This window comes from Vulpes vulpes, chromosome 13 (genome assembly GCF_048418805.1).
Source record: "Vulpes vulpes isolate BD-2025 chromosome 13, VulVul3, whole genome shotgun sequence".
In the NCBI taxonomy this organism is placed as follows: Eukaryota; Metazoa; Chordata; class Mammalia; order Carnivora; family Canidae; genus Vulpes; species Vulpes vulpes.
The window spans coordinates 48,589,171-48,616,231 of NC_132792.1; the positions used below are offsets into that span (position 1 = coordinate 48,589,171).

The following is a 27,061-nucleotide window of genomic DNA, read 5'->3' on the forward strand; positions in this document are numbered from 1 at the left end:
ACTCTCTAGAATTATATAAACAACATGGAGATTATGCTAGTCGTTCATGTATCAGTGCCTAGAACACCATAGGTACATAAAATTGGTTAGGATCATGCTGCTGATGATGATGTAATTTACGAAAACGGAGTGAAATGAATAATCCATGTACGTGTGTCTCACAAATAGGCATAATTGGTACAGAGTAACATTTTTATAAAGAATTAAGGTTGTGAAAATAAAAAATAATAAAAATGCTCAGCAAACTATAAAATAAAGTTTCAGTGGCCCATGACCTTACAACTTGGCTTCTGCCAATGAATAAAACAAAACAGAGTATGTTGTGAACATTTCTTCATTTTCTGCACTGGTAGAGGGAATGATCCAGAACAGCAGGTGATCTACACTTCATTTCTACTCGGACTTTTTAATAAGTGCTTGTATATATTTTGTTTACATCACACCATCCTTCTTATGTTTGCTGGAGCTAATGAGATATTGTTTTGATGAATGACCCATTAATTGAGAAAGAGAAGCAGCTCATGCTAGCTCTAGCATTACTAAGGCCTCTAGCGATACAAGCAGGCTGTTAAAAAAAAAAAATCCATTTTGAGAAATCTATACTTGTATTGGAGACCAGTTACCAAAACATTAAACACAACACCTAAAGGCTTATCAACTGCCAAAATAAAGATTCTGGAAAAGCAATTTTAAAAATTTGAAAAATAATGAAGATACACACACATTTATTTGTGACCAAGCATGTACAGTTCTGAAGCTATAAAACTAGACAGCACATAAAGAAGTAGAATTCAGGGCAGTCCCAGTGGCTCAGTGGTTTAGTGCCTGCCTTTGGCCCAGGGTGTGATCCTGGAGTCCCAGGATCGAGTCCTGCGTCGGGCTCCCTGCATGGAGCCTGCTTCTCCCTCCTCCTATCTCTCTGCCTCTCTCTCTCTCTATGTCTATCATAAATAAATAAATAAATCCTAAAAAAGAAAAGTAAATAAAATGAGTAATACAACAATTGATAGCTACCTCTTCAAACGCTGTCATTGTATTGGAGCATGTGTGTGCACACACTCACAGAGTTGGGGTTAGAAAGGTGAAGAAGACACTCTACACCAGAATGCTAAATTTACTTTGTAATGTTTTTGAATTACTTGATATAGCACCGGTTCTCATCCCAATGGCACCTTAAAATAAACTGAGGAACTTCTATTATGCAGATTTCCAAGCTCCATCGTAAGTCCCCATAAACCTGAGTTTTAAGGCTGCAATCAGAGCACTGAAATTTTTTTAACACCCAGATGTTTCCAAACTGTACGTAAGAGCCACAGAGTGAAAAGAAAAGAAAAGGAAAGAAGAAAAAAGAAAAGAAGTCATCATTAACTAATTAATCATTAATTAAAAACATTGTGGTGGTTCAGTTTATTAAAGGTGATCCTCACTGCAGCCATTAGAGTAGATGTTACCTTCCCCCCTTGCCAGATGACAAAAGAAAACTTTTAGAGGTGGACGCAAAGCCAGTATTTGAGTCCAGACCTCTCTGATTCAAAAGGTGTGTTTTATATAATACACCAGATTTAAACCAAAAAGCTTTCACAGAGTTTATAACTGGGGCCAAAAAGGGGCCAGTGAATGGAAACTCACAAAAAGCCAGCACTCATCTTTTGTGAAGTCAGCAGTACTGTTGTTTGGAAAAGTGCATGCAAAATAGTTGGACATCAGGAAGTATCAAAAAGACAATATTTGAAAAATACCTGGAAAATAGAGTCTCTTTGTAATATCTTACATGGGTACCTTTTTTGAGAAGAGGGAGTATATTCGCAAAATCTGTTAATTTATTAGTTAAGTCTTTTTAATATTTTTGTTATTATTTATTACTATTATTTATGCATTCAAGTGTATGTGTGTATATAAGATTCACCAATTCAAAATCAAAGCAAAGTACTGCATACCTCCCACAGGCATGGTAGCTTCATGTAGCTGGTATAATCTTCCAACTAAATGGCCTTCCTATTTATTTTTTACCCTGGGATGCTATATACAACAAGGTTCATATTTAGAAAGGGCTGCTACTCCCAGGTAGTCATGTTAGAGAGCCCTCTTATATCACAAAGAGTCAATTTCAGCCTCATTTGAGACCCTTGCTTAAAACTTCCTTATTTTGGGAGCACCTGGGTGGCTCAGTTGGTTAAACGGCCCACTCTTGGTTTCAGCTCAGATCATGATCCCAGGGTCATGAGATTGAGCCCTACGACAGGCTCCATGCTCAGCGTGGAGTCTGCTTGGGTTTCTCTCTCCCTCTCCCTCCTAAAATAAATAAATAAATCTTTTTTAAAAAAAGTAAAACTTATTTATTTTTGTGAAATTTGGCATTTGTTTAAGAAATCATATATTTGAGGGGCACCTGGGTGGCTCAGTTGGTTAAGTGACCAACTCTTGATTTCAGTTCAGGTCATGATTCCAGAGTCTTGGGATGGAGCCCTGCATGGTCTCCAGCTAGTTCCAAGCTCAGAAAGCAGTCTGCTGGAAACTCTCTCCCCTGCTCTCTCTTTGCCTTCCCCTGCTTGTGCTCCTTCTCTCTCTCCAAGATGAATAAATAAATCTTTTTTTAAATAACTAAATCTTTTTTTTTTAATTTTTATTTATTTATGATAGTCACAGAGAGAGAGAGAGAGAGAGAGAGAGAGAGAGAGAGAATGAGGCAGAGACATAGGCAGATGGAGAAGTAGGCTCCATGCACTGGGAGCCCGACATGGGATTCGATCCCGGGTCTCCAGAATCGTGCCCTCGGCCAAAGACAGGTGCTAAACCGCTGTGCCACCCAGGGATCCCTAAATAACTAAATCTTAAAAAAAGAGATCATATATTTGAATAACACAAAGTGCTTTTTTTTTTTTCTATCCATCATTCCAATAATCACACAGGGCAAAGAAGCTGAACTTTCTACAGATGGGCAAACTCATCTGCTCAGGTATGCAAACGTGATGTAAGCTCAAAAGCCAGGGGAGGAATTACACACAGGTCTTTGGTCTTCCAGGTTCTCTAGACTCGAGGGGCTAAGAACCCTCCTTCTAGAAAGCTGAAGCTCCTTCTGAAGAGATTAAGAAACATCATAACTACAACAAAAGAGCTCATTGCTGACTAGTAAAAAACTTACCAGACACAGATAAGCTCTTCCGGCTCCAACAGTAAATCTAAAAAGATGAATGTGCTAATCATGTTTTGAAGGGAAAAGGATAACTCATGAATCTTTTTCTAATTTATTAGTGTATCTGATTTACTTAGATATAAAGACAGAAAATACTGATCTTTAAAAAAAACTAATTATTTTGCAAAGACATGAGAAAAGAATCAAACTTTTGGTCCCTGTGGTAATGATGACTCTCTAATGCAAATAATTTTATATCTGATTTCACAATTTACTACTCTACAGAAAAGAACTTCATGTAGCCAATCTTCAGTATTACTAAAAGACTATCAAGGGATATGTATACACTGCACATAAAGAAAACTCAAATTGTTGACCAAAAAAATGGTGGATTTGACTCATATCAGACAGTCGTTAGTAGGTTTTGTGGCTAAAAAGTCTTCCCTCTCAAAAATACTCTAACAAATAAATTGTATTTATAAACTTTTAAAATAACAAACTGTGAACTCTGATAGACTCTACTTTGACAGACCTCTTTCTTGATAATTTCTCTCTCCGCTTCCACTGACCTATTCAATCTTTCCAACCTCCTCACTGGTTTGCCTTGCTGTGGCTCACTAACACTGAGCATAAATGCTGTGAAAGAAGCACTTTCCTGCCTAAATTTCCTTATTCTCGGATTCACCCATTTCCACTTCAAATATACATATCACCTTCACCGAGATAATTCTAAACTTGTTCTTCTTATTCCTCACCTCTTTCCAGATCATCAGTTATTCTGACAACTCAAACTCCCCACTTAAAGGGCTAAATTCATAGCCTTCTAATTAAATGTGTACACCATTAATTTCAGCTCTTAATCATATGCTCCCACTGAACTCTTTTCCCAGTGTCTCATACATGTAACCTTAGCAAAATATTTACATTTTCTAACAAGAATAGTGCTCTCTTAAAATGAAAAGATTCTGAGTCACTGCAGACACCTTCCCAGCTACTCAAAAGTCACCGGATTTTAGGTAGCATGAGAAAGGCTCGAGCCACCCCCAGACCAGGCCAAGTGTGCCAAGACACACTCATGGCAAGGATCGCTTATCTTATGCCACCAAGGACTGCAAACTCCTTGAAAGCCAGAACTGTAAACCATTCCCCTAGTATTTACCACAGTGCTTGAAATGATTGACACCTGTTAAGAACCGCATCCTGTCCCACAAAATGTGTACGTTAAAGTCCTAATCCCTAGGACCTCAGCTTGTGACTGTATTTGAAGATGGGGCCTTTAAGAGGGGCAATTAAGGTGAAATGAGGTTACATGGGTTAACCCTAATCCAGTATAACTACTTTTCTTATAAAAAGAGATTGAGACACCAAGGATGTGAGCATCTACAGGAAAGACCATGAGAGCTCAGAGCAAGGAGGCTGCAAGTTAAGGAGAGAGGCCTTAAACCAAACCTGCCAACAACCCTGTGATCTTAGACATCTAGCCCCTGGAATTGTGACAAAATACAGTTCTGTTGGTTAAGCCAGCAATCTCCAGGATTTTGTTAGCCCTAGCTAACTAATGCAATACTCATCATTTATTTGTGGAACTGATTACAACTTTCAATTACCTACTGCTTTCTCCTTCTCAGACCACACTTTTAAATGCAGATTCATAAAGATAAATGCCTTGAAATCATGGACTTCCCTTTGTTCTTTTTATTGCTAACTTAGTGTTTTTGAAAAGGACTGCTATTTCTAGCAGCACCACCTTACCCCTCACCAAAGATGTCCTGAATTTAGGTTACTCGTTCCTTCAAGTAATAGGCTTCAGTTCGAAGTCAAGGAATATTGAAAAGAAAAAACCTCCAGATAAAGAGTGTCAGTGGTTTTTCTTTTTAATACCCTGCATATGTGTTGAAGGGGAGATTGTATAATATTTTTAGTTTTATAATATTTTTGGGATCCTCTCCAATTCAAATGTAATCGATATTTAATTTCTAAACAGAAAAAAACTTCGTGAGGTTGATTTCCAACCATATGGCTTTCTTCACGTGATTGTTTATTTTACCAAGATAACAGAAACAATGACTGCAGTGGGGGGGGGCCTCTTTATACTTATAGTGGTGTCACTTTACCTGTCGTCAGCCAAGGGAGCAAATGCTCAGTACTTGTACCCTGAGAACAGTATCTGGGCTCAATGGCCTCAAAGACTTTCTCAAGTGTCAACACGCATCTTGTTAGAACAAATAACGAACATCAAATGACAGGGTGTCATGGACTTAATGTTCTGTGTCCCCTCAAAATGTGTATGTTGAAATCCTAACCCCCAATGTGATGGTACTAGGATGTAGGGCCTCTAGAATGTGATCAGATCATGAGGATGGAGCCCTCATGAATGGGATTAGTGCCAATATAAAAGGGACCCTACAGAGCTCCCTCGTACCTTCTCCCATGTGAGGACGCATCATGAAATAGCCCTCTCTGTACCAGAAAGACAGCCTCCTCGGACACTGAATCTGCTGATGCCTCGATCTTGGACTTCCCAGCTTCTGGAAATGTGAGAAATACATTTCTATTCTTTATAAATCACCCAATCTATGATATTCCGGTAGAGCAGCTCACACAGAATAAGACAAAGGGTAACATGTAAGTACTGAAATCCTACCTAACATAGGATGTATTATGAAATGAGAGTAACCTAGTGGGTCAGAATTATAGACTTTCATCAGATTGACCTGGGCTGAGGTTGTAGATTTGCTACTCAGTAGCCCTGTCACCCTGGGCCACTAACTTAATCCCTCTGATCCTCCAGCCCAACGTCTATAAAATAGAACTTTTAAAAATAACAGACCTCAGAAATCTGGCATACTTTGTATGCCTATGCCTTATAAAAGAAACTGTTATATTATTTAAACCTAGTAATACTGAACACTGCTTTTGCTTACTAAAATTATGTCTTGAGAGTAAATTATTTTTGGAAATGATAACGGAAATAACCACAGAGGCTTTATGAAGAAATCTGAGACAAGAGCTGAACATATGGCATGCACAAAAAAGATACATTTAAGAATCCACTAAATATTTTTAAAAAAGCAAAATGGCACAGTGGTACTTTGGGGAACACAGCATGGCGAGATAACATTTCTGTAAAAGCAAACAAAAAATAGACAAAGATGAAGAAAAGTAACTAGATTTAGGTAAAACTGATGTTAATCAAGGATATGTAAATATAATGAACCTGCAGGCAGTAATAACACGTGATTTTGCGATGCAACTGTGTATGCATTCAACATAACCTGATAGTCAAAATATGTAGATCTTTGCAAATAAAAAAAATTTAAAAACCTGTATTCTATCTTTTAAGACAATCACAGAATACTATTTATAGATTTGAACTTATCAATATTTCCCAGATATTTTCATCTAGAAAGAAAAAATTTTTTCATGCTCCTCTTTCCTTATTTTCTTTTGCAGAGCTGTAATTCTGTCAATAATGCTTCTGATATTTGCTGAGATCTTTTGCGTGAATACTCAGAATATCAATATTAGTCTCTCTGTGACATTTTTCTGTTTTTATTCAGAATTATTACATTATAATAAGAGCTCAATGTGACTCAGCTGTGTAATTTATTTTGAAGTTTTAGGCAATTCTTTATAATGCCAGAGGTTTAAAAAAACAAAAACATTAGAAGTGTTATATATGTATGAATATATCTACATATATGTATATATACTTAAATAATATAATTAATTCTAGGAATGTCTATTGGCTCGATAAACACTGGGGCAACTACTCTCATAGAGTTAGGTTTCCCTGGAGATTGTGAGCCCATTACCAATGGGACAATGTTTTTTGTATCGTGTATGAGTAACTTAACACTGTGTCAGTTGATGTTTATAAGCAAATGAATAAATATGAGTAGTGAATGAATTACACCATCTTTATTTTCAAGATAAACATAATCACACATCGGGCTCCTTGCAAGGAATGTGCTTCTCCCTCTTTCTATGTCTCTGCCTCTCTGTCTCTCATGAATAAACAAAAAAAATCCAAAAAAAATAATAAAAATGAAAAAATATGCACAAGTGCAATGTGTTACGTTTTAGACCAATACTTCTCAAGCAATTTATGGTGAATGACCTTTTATGAAATGTTACATTTTATAAAATACAACGAATATGTACTACTAAAAGGGTGTTTGGGTGGCTCAATCAGTTAAGTGTCTGTTAAATGTCCTACTTTTGGTTTCAGCTCAGGTCATGATCGCAGGGTCATAAGATCAAGCCCCACATGGGACTCTGAGCTCAGCACAGAGTGCACCTGGGATTCTCTTCCTTTCCTTCCCTCTTACCCTCTACCCTTCCCCCGCTCGTGAGAACTCACAGGCATACTTCCTCCCTCTCCAGAAATAAATAAAATCTTTTAAATATATATTACTAGAAAAAAATAAGGAAAAAACAAAAAGACACAACAAGATATAAAATTATTCTGTCAACTGTAGGAAAGTCTCAATTCCTTGTCTTCAACCAGCAATCACTAGGCCACAGATACTATTTTGAGTAGCACAATTTTTTACTATTGCCATTAACAATGCAATAGGAGAAAACCCTAATTAACCCAAGAGTAAGTGAAAGAAAAGCACTTGAAAACTTCCATTAAAATTAGTTCAGAATAATATACTGAGAAAATTATTCTTTTCTTCCTGTACTTTCAGGATTCTACTGTGATTCACCCAACAGACAAAACACACACACACACACACACACACACACACACACACACACAAAAGAAAACAAAAAAAACTGGGCACCAAATGGTTCTAGTTCTTTTCTGCAAACTCTAGTCATCCTGGCAACTTTGGAAGACTCCAAAGGAGGCTATGTTAGTACAGTTTGTCTCCCCTAGAAAAGACTCACAGCATTAAGCACTCTTTTTTTCTGTGTTTTCAAGATTTCTGTTTTATTTTATTTTGAGAGAGACAGAACACAGGGGGAGAGGGGGAGAGGGAGAGAGAGAATTTTAAGCAGGCCCCACACTTAGAGCAGAGCCCAATGCAAGGCTCGATCTCAGGACCTGACCAGAAATCAAAATTCAGATGCTTAACCAGCTGAACCACCCAGGTTCCCCTCACAGTACCAGGCACTCTTCTTATGGCAGGTAAAAAACCCAATTCCCCTGAGTGATAAATGATAAATGCCACAAGCATCTTTCTCATTTCCATTTGTTTCTTCTTCAAAAAAACTAACATTCCTTTGTTGTATTGCTGGAAATAATTTCCAACTACAAGAAAATACTGATGTCTCTACTCCTTTCTCATGTAATTCTGTTTTTATGTTATGTTTCGAGTAACTTCCATGTGTGAGAGATACATTACTAAAAAGTGTTGTTATTTGTGCTAGTAAGCAACCAGAGTACTCAAAACATTAATACATATATATGTGGTGAAAATAGTAAGAAATCATTATAACATTTTAAACTTTAAATTTTAAAAGCTCTGGTAATTTTTTTAACTTAAGTGTTCAAAAATGTCACTGCCCATGCAAGAAAAATATTCTACAAAATACGATTACATAGCCTATTTCTTGGTGGTTAGGTTCTGAAGTAATCATGAAAGGTATGAAAAAACTGCTCCTGAAAATACCTTCAATAGATTATATACTACACGTGATCTGGGGTTTCTTAATATCATCTACAACTTAAGTCCAAGAGTTTTTCTACCAATATTGGACAAGAAGATAAATTTCCTGAACACTGGGCAAAGTGCTAAGGTTTTGTTTTCATTAAAAATATAACCAAAAAATTTATGAATTCAGGATGCCCGGGTGGCTCAGCAGTTAAAGCATCTGCCTTCAGCCCAGGGCGTGACCCTGGAGACCCAGGATCGAGTCCTGCGTCGGGCTCCCTGCATGGAGCCTGCTTCTCCCTCTGCCTGTGTCTCTGCCCTCTCTCTCTCTCTCTCTCTCTCTCTCTCTCTCTCTGTCTCTCATGAATAAATAAATAAATAAAATCTTTTAAAAATGTATGAATTCATACAAATTAAAAGTGCATGTAATGTTACAACACTGGACTAAAATAAACACAAAAAGATGTTAAGTATGAGAATAAACACTATTTGAAATAAAAATCAAAAGGAAATGCAGAGAATCAACTCAAATATTCACAGTGGGGTATAGCAAAATATATTGTGAAATTCTATATTGCCATTAAAATTATGTTGCAAATAAGAGTTCATGACAGTGTGTTTAAAGTTTATTGTTGGGACGCCTGGGTGCTCAGCAGTTAAGCGTCTGCCTTCAGCTCAGGGCATGATCCTGGAGTCCGTGCATCGAGTCTCACATCGGGCTCCCTGCATGGAACCTGCTTCTAAACCCTTTGCCTATGTCTCTGCCTCTCTCTCTCTGTGTCTTTCAGGAATAAATAAATAAATTTTTTTAAAAAAAGTATATTAAGTGCAATTTTTTACTAGATATACAGTATATGTATAAATGTTTATAAGTGATTATCATGCATAGACTTCATAAAATGAGTATTATATAATTACAAATGTTTACTAAAAATTATATCCTTACTTATTTAAACAAAAATGGTAAGGATTGATACCAAACAATATGAATAAAAAGGAAGATGTAATTTTGAATTTTCTCACTAGTATGTGATTAAATTTTCAACATCAACACTATCATAATAACAATGCTTCTTTTTAAAACTGAGCATTTTCCATTTTGACTTAATTTTTTTAAAGATATAGGTTTTTTAGAATATATGCATCAATTTAGTTATTTGGAGGAAATCATCTAATAGAGTATAAAAATAAAAATCTGAATTTTGAGAATGAGTAATATTCTATACTGCCCCTTATTTTATTTTTTTAAAGATTTTGTTTATTTACTCATAGAGATACAGAGAGAAAGAGAGGCAGAAACCCAAGCAGAGGGAGAAGCAGGCTCCATGCAGAGAGCCCCGACGTGGGACTCGATCCTGGGTCTCCAGGATCATGCCCTGGGCTGCAGGCGGCGCCAAACCGCTGCGCCACTGGGGCTGCCCTATACTGCCCCTTATATTAAAGGAAATTGTAAGACCAAACCATTTATTTTCACCTGTAAAAATCCAAACTTATCTTCTCTCTCCCAGGTATATTGTAAGCCTAATATGAGATTATGGGATTTCAATATATGGGATTTCAATATAGATACATTAACCTCCTTCTCCCTCACCAGAGAAAGATCAAAAAACAACTAAGGATTAATCTCCTAATTGAATGTCTGATAGACACACCAACATAATGATCACTAGGTAAGTAAAAATACCAAATTCACATTTTTTGAAATGAAGGAACATTTTTGAAATGAAGGAGAAAAGTTTGATTTGTTGGTTAATATTTTGAGATAAATTGTTTTGCAGTTACACAACTGAATCAAAACCATGGCACACTCAGTCAAAACCTTTGAACCCCAAATCTGGAATTAGTATGCTTTGAGTGTTTCCAACTCCCTGTATAGGTATCAAAAACAACAAATCTATCCCATAGTAAAACTTATTTAAATTTAATAATCTCATACATGCATCTTTAAGGACAAAGGGACATGTTTTCAAAAAAAATGGACAAAGAAGAATGAGAGCTACTCCTCTAATTTGATTCTATATGGTAACTAATGCCATTTCCTACAGCTTCTTATAAGCAATTAATTCCCTTCCTACCCATTCCACACATTCACACAGTCCCTCTCACTTATAAAAGAACACACTTTGGAAGGCCTGTAAAGAGAATAGGGAAAACTGATTTAGGCTTAGCTCTGAAACAATCAAATAATGAGACATAACGGGTCAACATTCAATGTTCATATTCTTAGTGACTCACAAGTTATAACCAAAGATACTAAATCACTTCAATTTTGGAGACAATACAAATTGTTTAATACTCTATAAATTTGTGGTGTTCTTTTCAAATGTATCATTCTACATACAGTCATCAAAAAGTGGTTTGACTTTACCCACTTTATTATGAGTTATATTTTGTGAGTGGAGTTACATATGGAAGCTAATCTCCTGATTTAATACAAAATAAGATACCATATTAACCCTGAACTTTATTTCAACCTCTTAGGGGATTTATCACCGTCTGTCACTTCTACACCAAAATCTCCATTCTCTTGCGTTATAAAGTATCTTATGGGCAGCCTGGGTGGCTCGGCGGTTTAGCACCTGCCTTCACGCCCACGTCGTGATCCCAGGGTCATGGGATCGAGTCCCTCATTAGGCTCCCTGCATGGAACCTGCTTCTCCCTCTGCCTGTGTCTCTGCCTCTCTCTCTCTCATGGATAAATAAATAGAATCTTTAAAAAAAATAAAAATAAAAAATAAAGTATCTCATGACACACAGAATGGTGAAAAGCAAATTTTCAAGAAATAGTTATTGAACAAATATTAATATTCCTTAGCCAATTGAACATACTTTGACGCTTAACCAACCGAGCCACCTAAGCACCCCAGTATCACTTTTTAGCAAAGATGAACTTCAGTGGACTTTAGTTTAGATTCTTAATAGAAAGTAAAAGCTAAAATTGAGACAATCAGAGAGTATTTCAAAATGTATCTTGGCTAGTCTCTGCTAAGGAGCAAGATATCAAAGAAATTCTCAAACATGACATAGTCTTGAGACTTCTGAACCCTCTAGATCTGCATTATCCTAGTCATAGCTACTGGCACATTGGCTATTGAGTACTTTTTAACCTTGGCTAGTTCTGTGCTGTACATGTAAAATACAAATTGGATTTCAAAGACTTAGTACCAAAAAAAATGAAGGATGTGTAAAAATAGTTTTATATTGATTACATGTTGAAATAATCATTTTGATACAGTTACAGAAATGTATTACAAATATTATTTTTATCTGTTTCTTTTTACTTTTTAATATGTCTTCTAAAAAATTTAAAATTACATACAGTGGCTTGCTTTCTCTTTCACCTGCACAATGCTGATCTTGAAAATGTCTTGCCATTGGCCTCCTCCTCTATTTCTCTTCTTGCCTCTTCTACATTTTCTTTTTTCTTTATTTCTTTTTTTTCTAAATTGCAACAATGTCAGGAGGGAGGTCTAGAATACAGAAGGATAGCTCTAGCAATTCTGAAATAAAGATTATAGACGTGATGGAATACTAGAAATTTAAAAATATCTTTATACTACTGACTCAGTAATCTAAATTTTTTTAAGACTTTATTTCTTAGAGCAACAGGATGGGGCAGGGAGGGGCAGAGGGAGAAGGAGAAGCAGACCCCCCACTGAGCAGGGAGCTGGACCCCTGAGGTTAATCCCAGGACCCTGAGATCATGATCTGTGCCAAAGGCAGATGCTCAACCAAATGAGCCATCCAGGTACATCACTAGTATAAATTATTAATAAAATGACAGCTGACTGTTTAACAATGTAGGGGTTACAGGCTCTGATACCTGTGCAGTTGAAAATCCGAGTATACCTTTTGACTCTCCAAAAACTTAACTACTAATAGCCTCTTAACCAGAAAACATAAATAGTCATGGGGCACCTGGGTGGCTCAGTCGGTTAAGCATCTGTATTCAGCTCTGGTCATGATCCTGGGGTCCTGGGATCAAGCCCCATGTTGAGCTCCCTGTTCAGTAGGACCCTCTTCTCTCTCTGCCTATTGTGCTCTGCCTACTTGTGCTCATGCTCTCTCTCTCTCTCACTCACTCTCTGGCTCTGTCAAATAAATTAATAAAATCTTTAAAAAAAACAATCAATGCGTATTTTGCACATTACAGGTAATATACACTGTATCCTTACAACTAAGATAGAGAAAGCTACTAATAAAATCATAAGGAAAATATACTTACAGTGCTGTACCGTGAAAAAAAATCCCACACATAAGTGGACCTGAACAGTTCAAACCTGTGTTGTTCAAGGGTCCACTGTATATTGTTGTCCACCTAAAACACCTAAATATTCTTTTTTTTAACACCTAAATATTCTGAACTCATTTTATAAGTTTTCTAGCATTGAAGCATTTCTAATAAGGTATTTTTATTTAAAATTTTGAATAAAAAAAATAAAAAAATAAAATAAAATAAAATTTTGAATAATCTCAATACATTCCAAAATGAAATTCATTTTCCCAAATAATGAACTCATTTTAGTGAATAAAATATGAATACAAAGTTATACACTCCTATTACCCATACCTCTTTATTGCTGACCTCTTTTTTTCTTCAAAAGTCTATCATTCCTTTTCATCTCCCAATTTCCTTTCCAGGTGACCCTCTCTAGATCTTTTGGTTGCTGTTGTCCTTTTCATTGGCCCATTTCCTTTCCTGCTACTCATTTCCCCTGTATGCACTCAGGTATTCCTAACTTTCGATACATCAAGAGAATACTGTCAAATCTCTCAATCTGAGGACCTTGCAAAGACACTGGAAGAAAGGCACTGCATTCCAAATGTTTGAAGTGCCTTAATAATCTAAGTAACCATAAGTAATCATCTATACTTTTCTTAATTCTGATTACTGTCACTTTTCATATGCACCATTTCCTTCTTCAAATACGCTGTCAGTTCATGAGGACAGGTTCAGTGTCTTGTTTTATTCTCGGTTTTTAAATCTCCCAAAACACACTTAGATACAACAGACCTCCAATAAATGGTGGAAGAATGAATGGACAAATGTTCAGAATCTCACAGCTACGCACAGAGTGGAGACACTTACAGCAGACTCTGAGAAGGATAAGAATCGCAATCTAATGCAGCACCATTCTGAATAAAAGCATTGTGTACTTAAATCTTCCATACACAGGGAACTGTTGTAGTGTGCCTATTTTATTAGACAAATGTCATTGACCTAATGACATACATACAACTCAAATATCTCTTTTTCTCCGTTTTTTAAACAAGGCACGGATGCATAAGTGTGGAGCAAGAAGGCTTGTGTTCAGATCTTTAGTCAGACATTTGACAGCACTTTTGACAAGCCATCTGTCTGAATTTCATGTCTTCCCAGGTATTACTATCTGGGATAATAATATATTCTTCCGAGGGGTAACAAAGATGAGGCACAATATGACTAAGCACTTAGCAGTCAAGTCTGACCCATAAGGGCTGGTCTATAAATGGAATGAGGTCGTAGCCCGCTGCAGCAAGGGATCCAGCAGTAACAATAGCATTGTCTGTCTACCTAACAAGACTTCTGGCTTAAAAAAAAAAAAAAAAGAAAAAAAAAAAGAAGCTTGACCTAGACAACAAAATACATTAACAAACACTCTATAACCTTCTTTAAATTGGAATCACTTGATGTTATATTTAGAAAGTGTTTAATTGCAGGAGCCTATGTTAGTTTCCCTGGTTCTGATCAATAACTTCCTTACAAAACTCAACTCTGGGTTGCAGTCACCACTGCAGAATTTCTGTATTACCTGAATAGTCTAACCAAATATGATCAAGATGGATGCAAACATTATTTATCTACAGCTCTCATCATAATATTCCAAAAAAGAGAACTAAAATTACATAAGTGAAAAAATTCCTTTATGGCATCAGTTGAGTATAAACCTCTAGAAATGTCACTGATAGGTTTTAACACATTTTAAAGTTTTCCTTTCCACCTTTTTCCCGTCTGCAATTACAGATTTAAAAAATCCTTTCTCCAGGGGTGCCTGGATGTCTTAGTTGGCTGAGATTCGGACCCTTAATTAAGGCTCAGGTCATGAGCTCAGGGTCCTGGGATCAAGCCCCGGTGGGGCTCTGGGCTCAGCCTGGAGTCGGCTTGAGATCCTTGCCCTCCTGCTACTTGAGTGTGCACGTGTGTGCGCTCTCTCTCCTTCTCTAAAAATAAATAAATCTTTTAAAAACTCCTTTCTTTAAATTACACTTTAACGTTCAGGCTCTCCTCACCTTGCTTTAGCTTCTCAATCTTAGCAACCTTAGTTAGCCACATGCCTTCCCAAACTCTAAAATGTATTCATTATTTGACTCTGTTCCACTTCAAAATCTGGAAGAATAATATTCTCCTCTTTTTTCATCTATTAAAAAATAGTAAAACTTGCTATTTATTAGTTTTCATCCTGACTTCAGGCTCTCAATTCTTGCCTGTCCTTAGTTTATGCATCTTCTGGAACTGCCCTTGCCTCCTTTCTCAGCCCAGATTTACCACCCTTCTTTTCTGTAACATAATCAACTATCCTTAGAAAGTCCAGGTGTTTGTTTTGCATTATTCGTGCCTTGCTAATCTTCTAATCATGTAAACCTCAGTTGTTTGCTGGAGCCATTCAGATCACAGACTAAGTTACTGCTAAAGAAAATGATGTAATTGTGTTGACTAAAATGTGATGAATTGTTGTTCATTTTGCTATGTTCCCCTTTATGGCTCTAGAATCTTTTGACAGACCTTTTGCATATTCTTGGCTATATTCCCCAAGCTCCTATCCCCATACCAGTTCATCTCAACCTATGACCTTGCACTTACCTGAGAAGACTAAAGTCACCATTACATGCAACATTCCCAACAGGCAGGGTCCTTATTAGTCTTATTACCACTGAATCCCCATCCTCCAGAACACGGCTGAATAAATAAGGAATTCAGTTAACTAATAAACCGACTCAATTTCTTTCCTCTTCTAAGATGTGAACCTCTCCCTTTGGCTAGCACTGATCACACCAACTCTTTGGAATGTTCTGAAACTTGCTCCTGAAAATTACCATCCTCATTCTTACAGTTCCATCTCTTCTTGCTGGGGGATTCCATCCTGGAAAAAGTAAATATGCATTCAGATTTTGAGTAAGATTTTGGTCCCACGATTAGCATTAAACTTCATTTACTTCTTGTCTTCATACATTCAAGACCCCATATGATCTTAAACATGGGCATTTGGACTTCTTTCTGCTTCTGTTCAGCTCTAATATACATGCTTTTTTCCAATGACAACTAACTGACTTTTCAACATTTTAACTGAAAAAAAAATCAGATAATCTGAAAGAGTACAATGAAATCCACATAACCTCTCCTAGGCATTCAAAAATTGACAAACAAGGGGGCACCTGGTTGAGAATCTGCCTTTGGCTCAGGTCATGCTGGGGTCCTGGAATAGAGTCCCACATTGAGCTCACCACAGGGAGCCTGCTTCTCCCTCTGCCTGTGTCTCTGTCTCTCTCTGTGTCTCTCGTGAATAAATAAATAAGATCTTTTTAAAAAATGAGTAAGTGATGATTTGTTGCAGATACAGCACACACACATTTTATGATGACTCATAAGAATGCATGGCACTTATCACTAAATAACTCGTTATGCATCTCCTATTATCATTTATTATCTAGTCTCTATATAAACTTTCCCAATTCTACCAAGGTTTGAGCCTGTTGTGTGTGTTTTTTATTAATAGGATATCAAATACAGCTTCCAGCACTGCCTTTGTTTGTCTTTTGCTCTCTTCTAATCTAGAAAATTCTCCCTACCATGATACGACTTTTAAAGAAACAGGCCACATGTCTGGTATGTTCAATGCAGAATACTAAACCTTGGAAAGTTGTCTATTTCCTCACGTTAAGTTTAACCTGTTCCTCTTTCCCTGCATTTTTCTGTAAACTAAAAGTTAAGTTTAAACAGGTTTTACTAGATTCGGCTTAAACATTCTAGCAATATTTCACAAATGGTGCGGGATGGAGACTTCATATTACATCCATCAGGAGGCTCATGGCATCAGGCTGTCTATTAATGAAGCTAGGTTTGATCACTTAGTTATTTAAAAAGACAACTGCTAGAAGCAATTAAGAAGGAATATTTGAGCACCATGAGTATATGTTATTTCCCCAAATACTTTTAACTAATGATTTTAGCACCTGTTGATGATAGTTGACTGAATTATTTATTTCACTGTGAGTTGTAAACAGTCATTTTCTAATTCTAGCATTTCTTACAGAAATCAACTCCTATTGATCTAGTCCCTCATCAACTAGAGTAGAGTTCCTCCTTTAAAAAAAAAAAAAGCTAACTATTTCCTTCAATTTAATTATCATCAGAATTGTTTTCTGCTTTTTGTGTGTGGGTTGTTTTTTTTTTTTTTTTTTTTGAGTTTCACTATGGACTCAAGGATTTTACTTCAATCAATGTTTTATAATTTGTTACAGTCACTCTTGTTGGAGCAGATCATTGAGAAGTGACAGCTGGATGACCTTCAAACTGGACCCAGACAATCAGATGCTCCTTACCTCCTCTAACATCCTTGAAATGTACTTTCCACCCACCATCCCCACACTCTCCTCTACTCTTCTAGTACACAGTCTTAAGAGGATAATGTGCTGGTGAGCCCATCCAGACTGGATATGTGACTGAACTCCATCAAGGTCTCCATATAAACTTTTAAGATGCTGGTGGGTAGCTGCAAAGATCTCCTTGTCTTGGGACCACTCTATGTAAATTCCCTTGTTTATTATAACTGCCACCCACAATCTGGACTAATGTTGATGTGCCTCTAGCTTCAGTTTCTCCTTACCCTCTGATTATGGGGGCCAGTTTCAAATTTCACCCAAGAAACTCCTGAAGCTGCAAATCCAACATCTGTTGTTCAAACTTATCTGAATTTGGCAAATGGAAGGCCCTTCAAGCTGGCTCTCTATATATATAGTTTACAAATAAAAGTTGATATAGTCTTACTCATCTTTGGATATTTCCCTACCTTCTGGCATGATGAGATATCCCAGGCTCATCTTGTGCTTTTTCTCCCCAGACTTAAAATCAGCTAATTCTCTATAAAGCTCTGGACCCTTGAGTAGGAAATGGTATTTAGAAACCACAGTTTGAGCATTAGATGTGCTCACTGCTGCTGGATTTTAGAAAAAACTTTTTAGGAGACCGAGCTAGTAAATGGATTTATTTTTAAAAGCTCCATAGTATACTTGAATCTTTGACAGCTTAGCCTCATCTTTTTTGGAACTATCCTGGCTATCTCTGATTTTTTTTTCCAAATGTAATTCAAAATCAGCATACCTAGTTCCATGAAAACTTCTCATGGTCTTTCTATTGAGATCATGTTACATGCACACACACAGAGAAACACACACATAAAAGCACATGACACATACAATCTTGGGATCTGACCTCTCTGATGCTGTCACATCATACGCAGAATTTTTCATTTCAAGTTCATTTTAGTTCCTTTTTAAAATTAGTGGATTTAAAATTAGTGGATTTTCATCACCGATTCCACCCACCATTCCAAACTAGAATTCCCACAGCTCTCCCCAAGGCTCACCTTCCTGTAACCTATGCAGCATTAGCCCTGCTGAGTAACACTTTTCCTTTACATAAACACACATACGTTCCTAAGCTTCAGAGAGGACTCTTCCCTTCCTCTTTTTTTCTGCCTTTAACCAGGTCTTTTTACATCCACTCAAAAAACTGCAGATGTTTCCCAAATATTTGCCATTGGGTGAGTTATTCCCTCCTAAAGATTTAGCATAGATATGTGTGTGTAATATCTCTTTCAGTGTGTTTTCTAGCTCTAAAGCTGAATGTCATTGCACGCTGGTCATTTTATCCAGGAATTCATATTGGAACTTTAAATCAGTTTTATGTCCAGAACTGAACCATTATCCCACCAAGTCAGGCTCTCCTCTAGATAACTTTATTTTCTGGTTTTGTTTTATAACACTTGTCTTTCTTTCTTTCTTTCTTTCTTTCTTTCTTTCTTTTTCTTTCTTTCTTTCTTTCTTTCTTTCCTTGCTTCCTTCTGAGAGGTAGTGAGAGAGAAAGCAAGCACCAAGGGGAGAGGGCAGAGGGAGAAGGAAAGAGAATCTTAAGCAGGCTCCATGCCCAACACAGGGCTCAATCTCAAGAACCTGAGATCATGATCTGAGCCAAAATCAAGAGTCAGCTGCTTAACCAACTGAGCCACCCAGGCACCCCATACCACTAGTTTTCAAGTTATCTAGAATCCAAAACACAAAGGCAGCTCTTAAGAGTCTTTCTGTGTTGGCCTTCAAATCCACTGTTTTTATGGATGTGCAGATTTATCAACATTTTTGCAATCCATTTCATCACATTCATTCACACTGTCTCCGCTGTGGTTTATGTTTCCTATTCCTTATTGAAAAATATTCACTGTTTCAAGTTTCAAGGAAACTATTTAATAATGGAAGACTCTTTCACACATCTGAGGAAGCAATTAAAAACAGTATCCTAAAATAACATCTTGCAGTTATATGTGTTTTATGTTATTAACAAATAGATAAAATAAGCTTGAAAAAGCTGTCACAACCAAATATGTGCAACAGTGAATTCTGAGGTGGAGAAGATGTTGATAGTGAGATGCTGGTAGACAGAAGAAACACCTATATTTATAGACTTGCTGTGTTATGAAAATTGGTGGTTCTGTTTTCCTTGTGCAGAGGACTAATTTTCCACTTGACACTGCAAAAGCCTCAAATATAGATTACATTTTATATTTAGAAAGTAAATATTTGTTGACTGTTTTTTCCTGGTTATCTGCAAAGCTACTTATAGACATAGAACCATCTAATCTTGTCTTGACCACAGAGTACCAGAGACCTCCTCACAAATTTCCAAGATTCAGTTCTCTTCAGAAAATACTACTGTCATAGAAAGATTTGTGATGCTGTGGTTACTTGAATGTCCTTCCAGGACCAGTAAATGTCTCAGTGTAAATGGTGCCATTTTCTATTATTTCTGGCCACAGCACACACTACTGACAGTGACTACAGCAGTTTTAAATTATGTACCAAGAATACGGATGTAGCAGTTGTATTAGATTAGCTAAAACAAAACAAAACAAATTCCTCTCCACAAGTGGAACATAAGGGGGATATAAGGTGTCAATTCAGACATTCCTGTCACTTTACCCTATGCTAGCTGTGGAGCATTAAGCAAGTTACATATCTAAGTCTCAGTTTCCTCAAAAATATAAAGCAATATCATTATTTTACATTATTTACTATATTTATATCATTTACTTATAATATTACCTATTCATGGAAAACAAATGGAACTGTACTCACTTCAAGTTCCATTTGACTCCAAAATACGTTTTACCTTTTACAATTACCGTATGACTCTTAAAATGTGCCTCTATACACATGGATTCTGTGTGAATGCAATTAATTTCCACTCTTAAAATTTAGAGAAAATATTCAACTATTTTATTCTAAGCAAAATATATATAGAAAAGTTGATGAGTTAGATGTAATTTCATAAAACATTTATGCAAATAAAATCTCTAATTTTTCTTTATTCCATTGCATCTTTCAGAAAAGCAGGACAGGGTTCCCATGTTCTCCACTATAATTCTCTTCGTTTAGATTTATACATGGCTCAAGGAATAAATCTTACAGCCTTGACCCCAGCTGAAGAGTCTCCAAGGACAGTCTAGAACACTTTTATCCTAACCACTAAGTAAGTTCTCCCACTGCCTTCTCTGCAGCTTGGAATAGACAGAAAATGAAATCAATGCCTTTATATTCTCCAGGTTTCAGCCCCAGAAGACAGCAAGATAATGCAAAACAAACAAAAAAATGTAATTTGTGAGAGAATTGCAGAACATATGACATCAATTGTCCACAGTATAAGTTTGCTATTTAAGAGAAAGAAGTCTAACAAAACAAAGAATGACAACAATGAAAAAATGCCCCAATATTTTCTTGAAAATCTAAAAGCTATGAGAATAAAGTAAAACTAGCAGAAGCTGGCAATGGCTGGGTTACATAGATCTCTTCCACAGCTCAAAAGTTAATGATAAAAATAAGTGTGATAACAAATGTTAAATTTATGCAACGCTTGCTAAATATGTAACTAGATTTCTATACATACCTAAATTTTATTTAATAATTATTGTTCTCAAAATCAGCATAGCAAAACTAATTATCCTTGTCATCAAAAACGCGCAAGTTTATGTTGCCACTGCCAATTACTAAAGAGAAATTTATTAAATTAAAAAATCATATTGAGTTATGAAAATGGGATTTTAAGGGCAGCTGTGTAAATCACTAGAAGTAGCAAATAATAACAATACGAAAGAACAAGAAAATAATAAAAGTAACTTCAGATCAGTGAGGAATTTTTTAAAATTAGTTTTTAATTACATTCCAGAGCTCCATAAACAAATTTCAGGAGTAAAATTCATCATTATCACAGTTTTTTATGCAAAAAATAGAATTTTTCTTAAGGGCAATGTGATAAAAGAACTGAAAAAATAAGTATTTTTTTTAAATCACAGCTAATAAGCATTTAAAAATAAAAGTTTTCTAAAGTCAGAGAGAATAAATAAATGCAACTGAAATAACATATTGGCCTCAATTTCCTTTCTACCATGCAAACAATTCTCAATACCTGCTTCTCTTCTGCTTCCAATGTAGAATTCTACTTGATTTGATACACTGTATGATTAGTTTCTTGCAATACCAGTAAAGAGTAAACAAAGCATGACCATACACCAACTCAAGGTAAAAGCTTTCAAGAATGTAACAGACATCAGATATTTTCCACACACTTTGTACTAGCTCATTTAAAAAATGATTATTTTTACCTAAGAAATAGTTATTCGTATAGCACATGATTCTTCTAACTAGGAAAATACAGTATTTTTGGCATATCACATGTATGTGCACTACTTATTACTTTTCTATTCCATTGTTTTTATATTCTAACGGCATCATTTGTTTGCATAGATACAGTAGTTCTTCTAAATAGTAATCTTTCATAAAAATTAGAGAAAATAACTGGCAATCTTTTTTTTTTTTTAAAGAAAAGGCAGTGTTAAGAACATAAAGAGTGCCTCTGTAAGTATGTGTTTGAAACTTTCTGCCCTTATATAATAACACCACCACAGTGTGGTCACTTCATGCAGAGTAAGAAAAAATATCTGTATACTACTCGCTTGCTTTTTAATCACATAAGGGTAAATATTAGGAAAATGTGTTCATTTTTAACGACAAAAATTTCATTCAAAAATGTTTGGACAAACCACACACCCAAGACAGGACTCCAACTAGGGGTTTCTTTCTCTACAATGTTCAAGATTGGAACATAAACTGTGAAATCAATTCAGTAATCAGGATTTTTCAAAATGTCCAAACGTTGGCATCCCATAGAAAAGTTCTAGGAAATTTAACAGGCTGTTTTAACTTTGTGATGATTTGTCAAAATTTAAATGCAACTCACAAGGTCAACTAATGGTCCAGTAGCCCATTTAATTTATTCAACTTCTTGCCTTCACTCTTTACCTTTATCTCCCAAACTCTTTCTCCCAGTGGTTGAAAATAATTTGCATGATTAAGCTGATCAGAATCCAAGTGGGTTCCTTACTACATCAAAGAACAGTATTTTTCCATAAGAAACCAGTAGGCGGTGCTAAATCTAGGTTACTACATTCAAAGATTTTTTAAACCAAAACACACACAGAATAGGTGATCAGTTTAAAGAGCTGTAGTATTCCCAGTATGATTCATGAAGGAGGAAACTTCAAAAAATTGCATGTAATAGAACTTAACGTAGGCATGAAATACAACGAATTATGACTACTAAATAAATGAAACCCTAACATGACTTAAAGGTTCTTAGTGTGATCTTCAGAATTCAAAGCACAGCTACGTATTTGTTCCCACCACGTTAAAATCCCGTGAACATCTTTGTGTGCCCCCTTATAGTTTCAATCTCATTTGGAAACATCATATAGTAAGGCTGAAGGGCGGCTCCAATCTTGACTCGATTACGCCCACCTTAGGGCAGCAACTAGTCTTCTAAATGAAAATTCTGGTTTGATTACTCAAGTTTTTTTCTTTCTACTCACTCTTTTTCTCTCTTTCAAAAGAACTCAGTGATTCACAGCACATATAACCTGATAAGAAATATTATACTCATGCATTAGTTTGCATTTTAAATAAATGAGCACTTCTATTTTTATCTACATATGATAAAAGTGGCTTTTTAAATGCTTTTGCTAGCTGCTGAAACCATATGAAAGATTGTATTTTATTAGTAATGTGCTCACTATACACCAAAAAATCAAAACTTAAAGCTTAGTAACATAATAACACTTGTGTCAAATATTAGAACGAGACCTTTCACGGCATCAAGTCTGATAGCCCAAAGACCAGACACGAGCTATCTTCCTTACATTAATGCAACAGGACTTCAGCAGAGAAAAGCTACAGAGTACAAAAATAACTGCAACTTCCAAAGACCACTGAGAGTGCACTGTGAAATTTTTTTTTAGAAGAAAGCTTTCTACACATTGCAATAAATTTTCATCTTCTACAGATAAATGATCATGTGTACTCCTAACTCTTTCACCACAAAGAGTAAACAAATATAGGCATAAAACTTTGCATTCTACCCACTGAGGTTACAGACTTAGAGAAATATTTGCTCTAAAAGCCATAGCGTATGTAATTAACCCATTTGTTATGGGCCCTTTTGCATGCTGGAATCCGTTTGGTCTATAGATACCCTAGAAGAAAACTTAATCTTAGAAGTAAGTGATTTCCTTTGCTTTCTATCTGCCTTCACAGAAACTGAAATCACATACATATGACAAATGCAAGGCTGAACTTTTCATTTACGAAAAAAGAAAAAGAAAAAAGAACACCAAAGCTTCAAAATCAAATCATTTAAACAATAGTCACCCTCCAGATTTCAAGATTTAAAGTACGACAAGGAATTTGTTTGGACAGCAAGTTTTCCAGCAAACCCTGTCACTGTGTTTGAGGACAGAGAAGCCTTTTTATTACCAACTGGTACACCTCCAAAAAGCAGTGCTAGATGATACTGGAAATCTCTTAAAACTCCACAGACTATTGTCAACGCAACTGCAAAGCTGCCAAATGCACCGAAATCCGTCACAGCATCAGCAAGCCCTACTCCCCGTTGCCCGGCGCCCAGTTCTCAGGAGTGGGGCGGGCGGGGGGGGGGGGGGGCCTTTGGCACCACTAGCAGGTGGCTAAGAACAGGAAAAACGCTGTCCCTTGAAAACTTAAATAAAAGGCTATTTTTGCACCTTAGGGGTTGTAGGCTCTTGAACGCCAACCTCGCAGCTCCAACTGCCTGCCCACCACAGAAAGTAACAAGTTCCCCACCCCCTGGAGGACAGGACGCCAGCCAGCGAGCGCAGCACGGCCAAGCCGCACGACGGGGGTGGGGGGAGCTCCGGGGACCCCGGCGCTAGGAAAGCGAAAGCCCTCGGCACGAGCGACGCGGGCTGGGCTGGGCAAGACCTACTGCGCGGCGAGCCCGCGGCCGAGGGGAGGAGCAGGAGGCGGCGGGCGGGGGCAGGTGCCAGCCCCGGGCTGCCGCCAAGGTGTGCGGGTGCAGCCCCTCCGGGGAGGCCGCCCCTGCGCTCCCCGCGCCCCGCCCCGCCGCGCGCCCTCGGCCCTCGCCCCTCCCGCTCCGCAAGTGGCCCTCGGAGAACTCACGGGGCCCGCGGAGCTGACCTGGGCGCCGCCTGCGGACCCGCCGCGCCTGGCGCGCGTCCGAAAACGATCCCGAGGCAGGGAACGCACTTGGGCTGCCCCGGCCCCCGGCTCCGGCTCGGGCTCGGGCTCCCGCTCGGGCTCCCGCTCGGGCTCCCGCTCGGCGCGGCTCGGACCCGGCCCGCGGACGCACGCGCGCGCCCACACTCACACGCTCACACTCACACGCGCGCGCCCCAGCGCCTTCCCGGCCAGGACCGGTGCTGCCGTCGCAAACCCGGGAAACGCCTCCGAGGGGACCAAGTACCTGCTCGCTGCGAGCTGCTCAGCTGTTCACTTCGTCCTCCGTTGACAAGGAAACCAAACCGCACTTCGCTTTTTTTTTTTTTTGCTTTTTTTTTTTTTTTTTCCAGAAAAACCTTCCACTGCCATCATTTGAAAATTGATTTACGGGGAAGGGAAAGGGGAGGCAGAAGGGAGAATATATAGATATCAGGATAGCGATCGTAAAATTATCTCGGGGTGGTTCCTTTTTTTTTTTCTTTTCTTAAAAAAAATTTCAAACGTGCAAAAGTCATAGTTAATATAAAGAAGGGGGAGGAAAAAAGTATCTTGCTTAAAAATCATCCCAGTAACCAGCTGCAAGAAAAGTTTCACGTTATCAAGGGGTGTCAAAAACAGGAGGGGGGGGGAGAAAAAACGGATTTGTTCTCACCGGCTTCCAAAAACGGCACCAAAAAATAAAAATAATAATAAAATAGAAGATGAAGGTCTTTGCTCAGTGGTTTGTATCGCAAAACCACAAACTTGTAAACATGCCGTAAAATCCCACCTAGACAAAAAAAAAATCTGATCAGAAAAAAAGAGTATGCCAAAAAAAAGAAAAAAAGAAAAAGAGTTAGAAACATGCTTTTTTTTTTATTATTTTTACAAAGGGGGGGAAAAATTAGGCACCGTACTTCACATCGCTTTCTCCATAAAACCAGTTGCACATTTTGCTGGACTCGGGAGACGCTCCCAGCGGGCTCGGCCGCCGCGGGCTCCCGGACACAGCGCCTCGTCTACAGAACCATCGCCTGCTAGAAAAACTTGCATTCAGGAAAAGGCTCAAAACCACGCTCCTCCAGCTTTCCCCAATAGAAACAATAATCAAAGAAGTGGAGAAAAAAAAAGAAGAAGAAGAAGAAGAAGAAAAACAAAAAACAAAAAAACAAAAAAGAACCAAAAAAAAAAAAAGGACAAAAAAAATAAAAAAAAAAAAAGAATAGGACAAGAATGCCACTGAGAAGGTACTCACCGAGCGGGAGTAAAATGTTGGAATAAAAATGAGATTTGGTATAAAATACAGTATGGCGGTGGAAGAAGGAATGAAGCGCGTTTTTTTCTCCCAGTCTCTGCCTCAGGCACTGACACGTGACTCGGAGCCAGGCTGACTTGCAGGCGGCGGGGAAGGGCCGAGGCTGGAGGGGGGAGCCCCACGGAGCCCGGCTCCCGCGGCGGCGGCGGCGGCGGCGGCGGCGGCTCCCGGCGAGGCTGCGTCCGCGGTGAGCCCGGCCGAGCAGGTGCCGCTCACGCTGAGGCTGAGCACACGCACACGCACACGCAGGGCGGGCAGGGCGCGGGCGAGAGGGGGAGCCGAGCGGGGTTGGGCCGGAGGCGCGCAGCTGCCGCCGCCGCCGCCGCTCCCGCCGCCGCCGCCGCCGCCGCCGCCGCCGCGGGCAGCTCCGCGCGTGCAGACCCAACGCCTAAGGAGGGGGGCGGGGGCGGGGGCGGCGGGGGTCCGCAACTTGCGGCTCACCTCCAAGTTGCCCGAGCCGGCCACTTCCCCAGGCACGCATCTATGATCTCGTTTTATTTATTTATTCCTTTTGCCATCTCTTGGTAGTTACCTGGGGAAGAGATCCCGCCCCTTTCTCTCCCGAAGTTTCACTCTTAAAAGCCCGATTTAACTCCTTCATTGTAGTCCTCCCTGACTCCCCTTGCCCGGCCTCCTCCCTCCGAGGCCGCCGTTCCCCGCCTGGTCCCCAGGTCTGCGCCGCCCCCCGCGCGGCCCCGGGGCGGGGATGGCGGGGATGGAGCGGGGCGGGGGGGCGGGGGGCGCGGCGCGATGCCGGGGGCGTGGCCTCGGGCCCCGGGGGGAAGGTGGGCTGGGGGGTTCGGGAAAGCCCGGGGCGGGTTTCCTTTCTGCGCGCCGGGAGCGATGGTGGGGATGGGGGGGGTCGGGGGGGGACATGGGCGCCGTTCGCGCGTCCGGCCGCCGAGCGAGCTTTGTTTGTCGGGTCCGCGTGAGCGCGCGTGGCTCCCGGCGCGCGGGGCGGGCTCCGCGGGGCGCTGTCCGCGGCGGGGGCGCCCGCCCGACTCTTGCTCAAGTTGCGGGCTGGGGCTGCCGGTGGGCGGAGAGGTTCGAGGGAAACAAGTGAGTCCATTGTGTGGGTGCGCTCCGGGAGGGGGAGCCACGAGGGAGCGAGCCCTGGGCGGCCGGGAGGGGGAGCCGTGCACCCGGAGCCCGGCGGTGGCGCAGCCCGCGAGCCCCGGT

The 27,061-nt window shown here is 39.0% G+C and overlaps 1 protein-coding gene across 26 annotated transcripts in view; it reads right to left on the bottom strand.

Annotated features, from left to right (window-relative positions):
* Positions 1–26,566, bottom strand: part of RALYL (RALY RNA binding protein like) — a 698,808-nt gene extending 672,242 nt beyond the window's left edge. For 4 of the 26 annotated variants that reach the window (XM_072734399.1, XM_072734410.1, XM_072734391.1 and 1 more), the window contains exon 1: positions 25,823–26,071. Coding sequence is in view for 2 of the 26 variants with exons in the window: in XM_072734405.1 (XP_072590506.1) it covers positions 26,324–26,363 (40 nt within the window). In the remaining 24 variants the exon portion in view is untranslated. Of the gene's footprint in view, positions 1–24,546; positions 24,684–24,750; positions 25,789–25,822; positions 26,161–26,323 lie in introns of those variants that run through there. The other 22 variants (XM_072734401.1, XM_072734392.1, XM_072734408.1 and 19 more) reach the window with 18 other exon arrangements.
* Between the last annotated feature and the right edge of the window lie 495 nt (positions 26,567–27,061).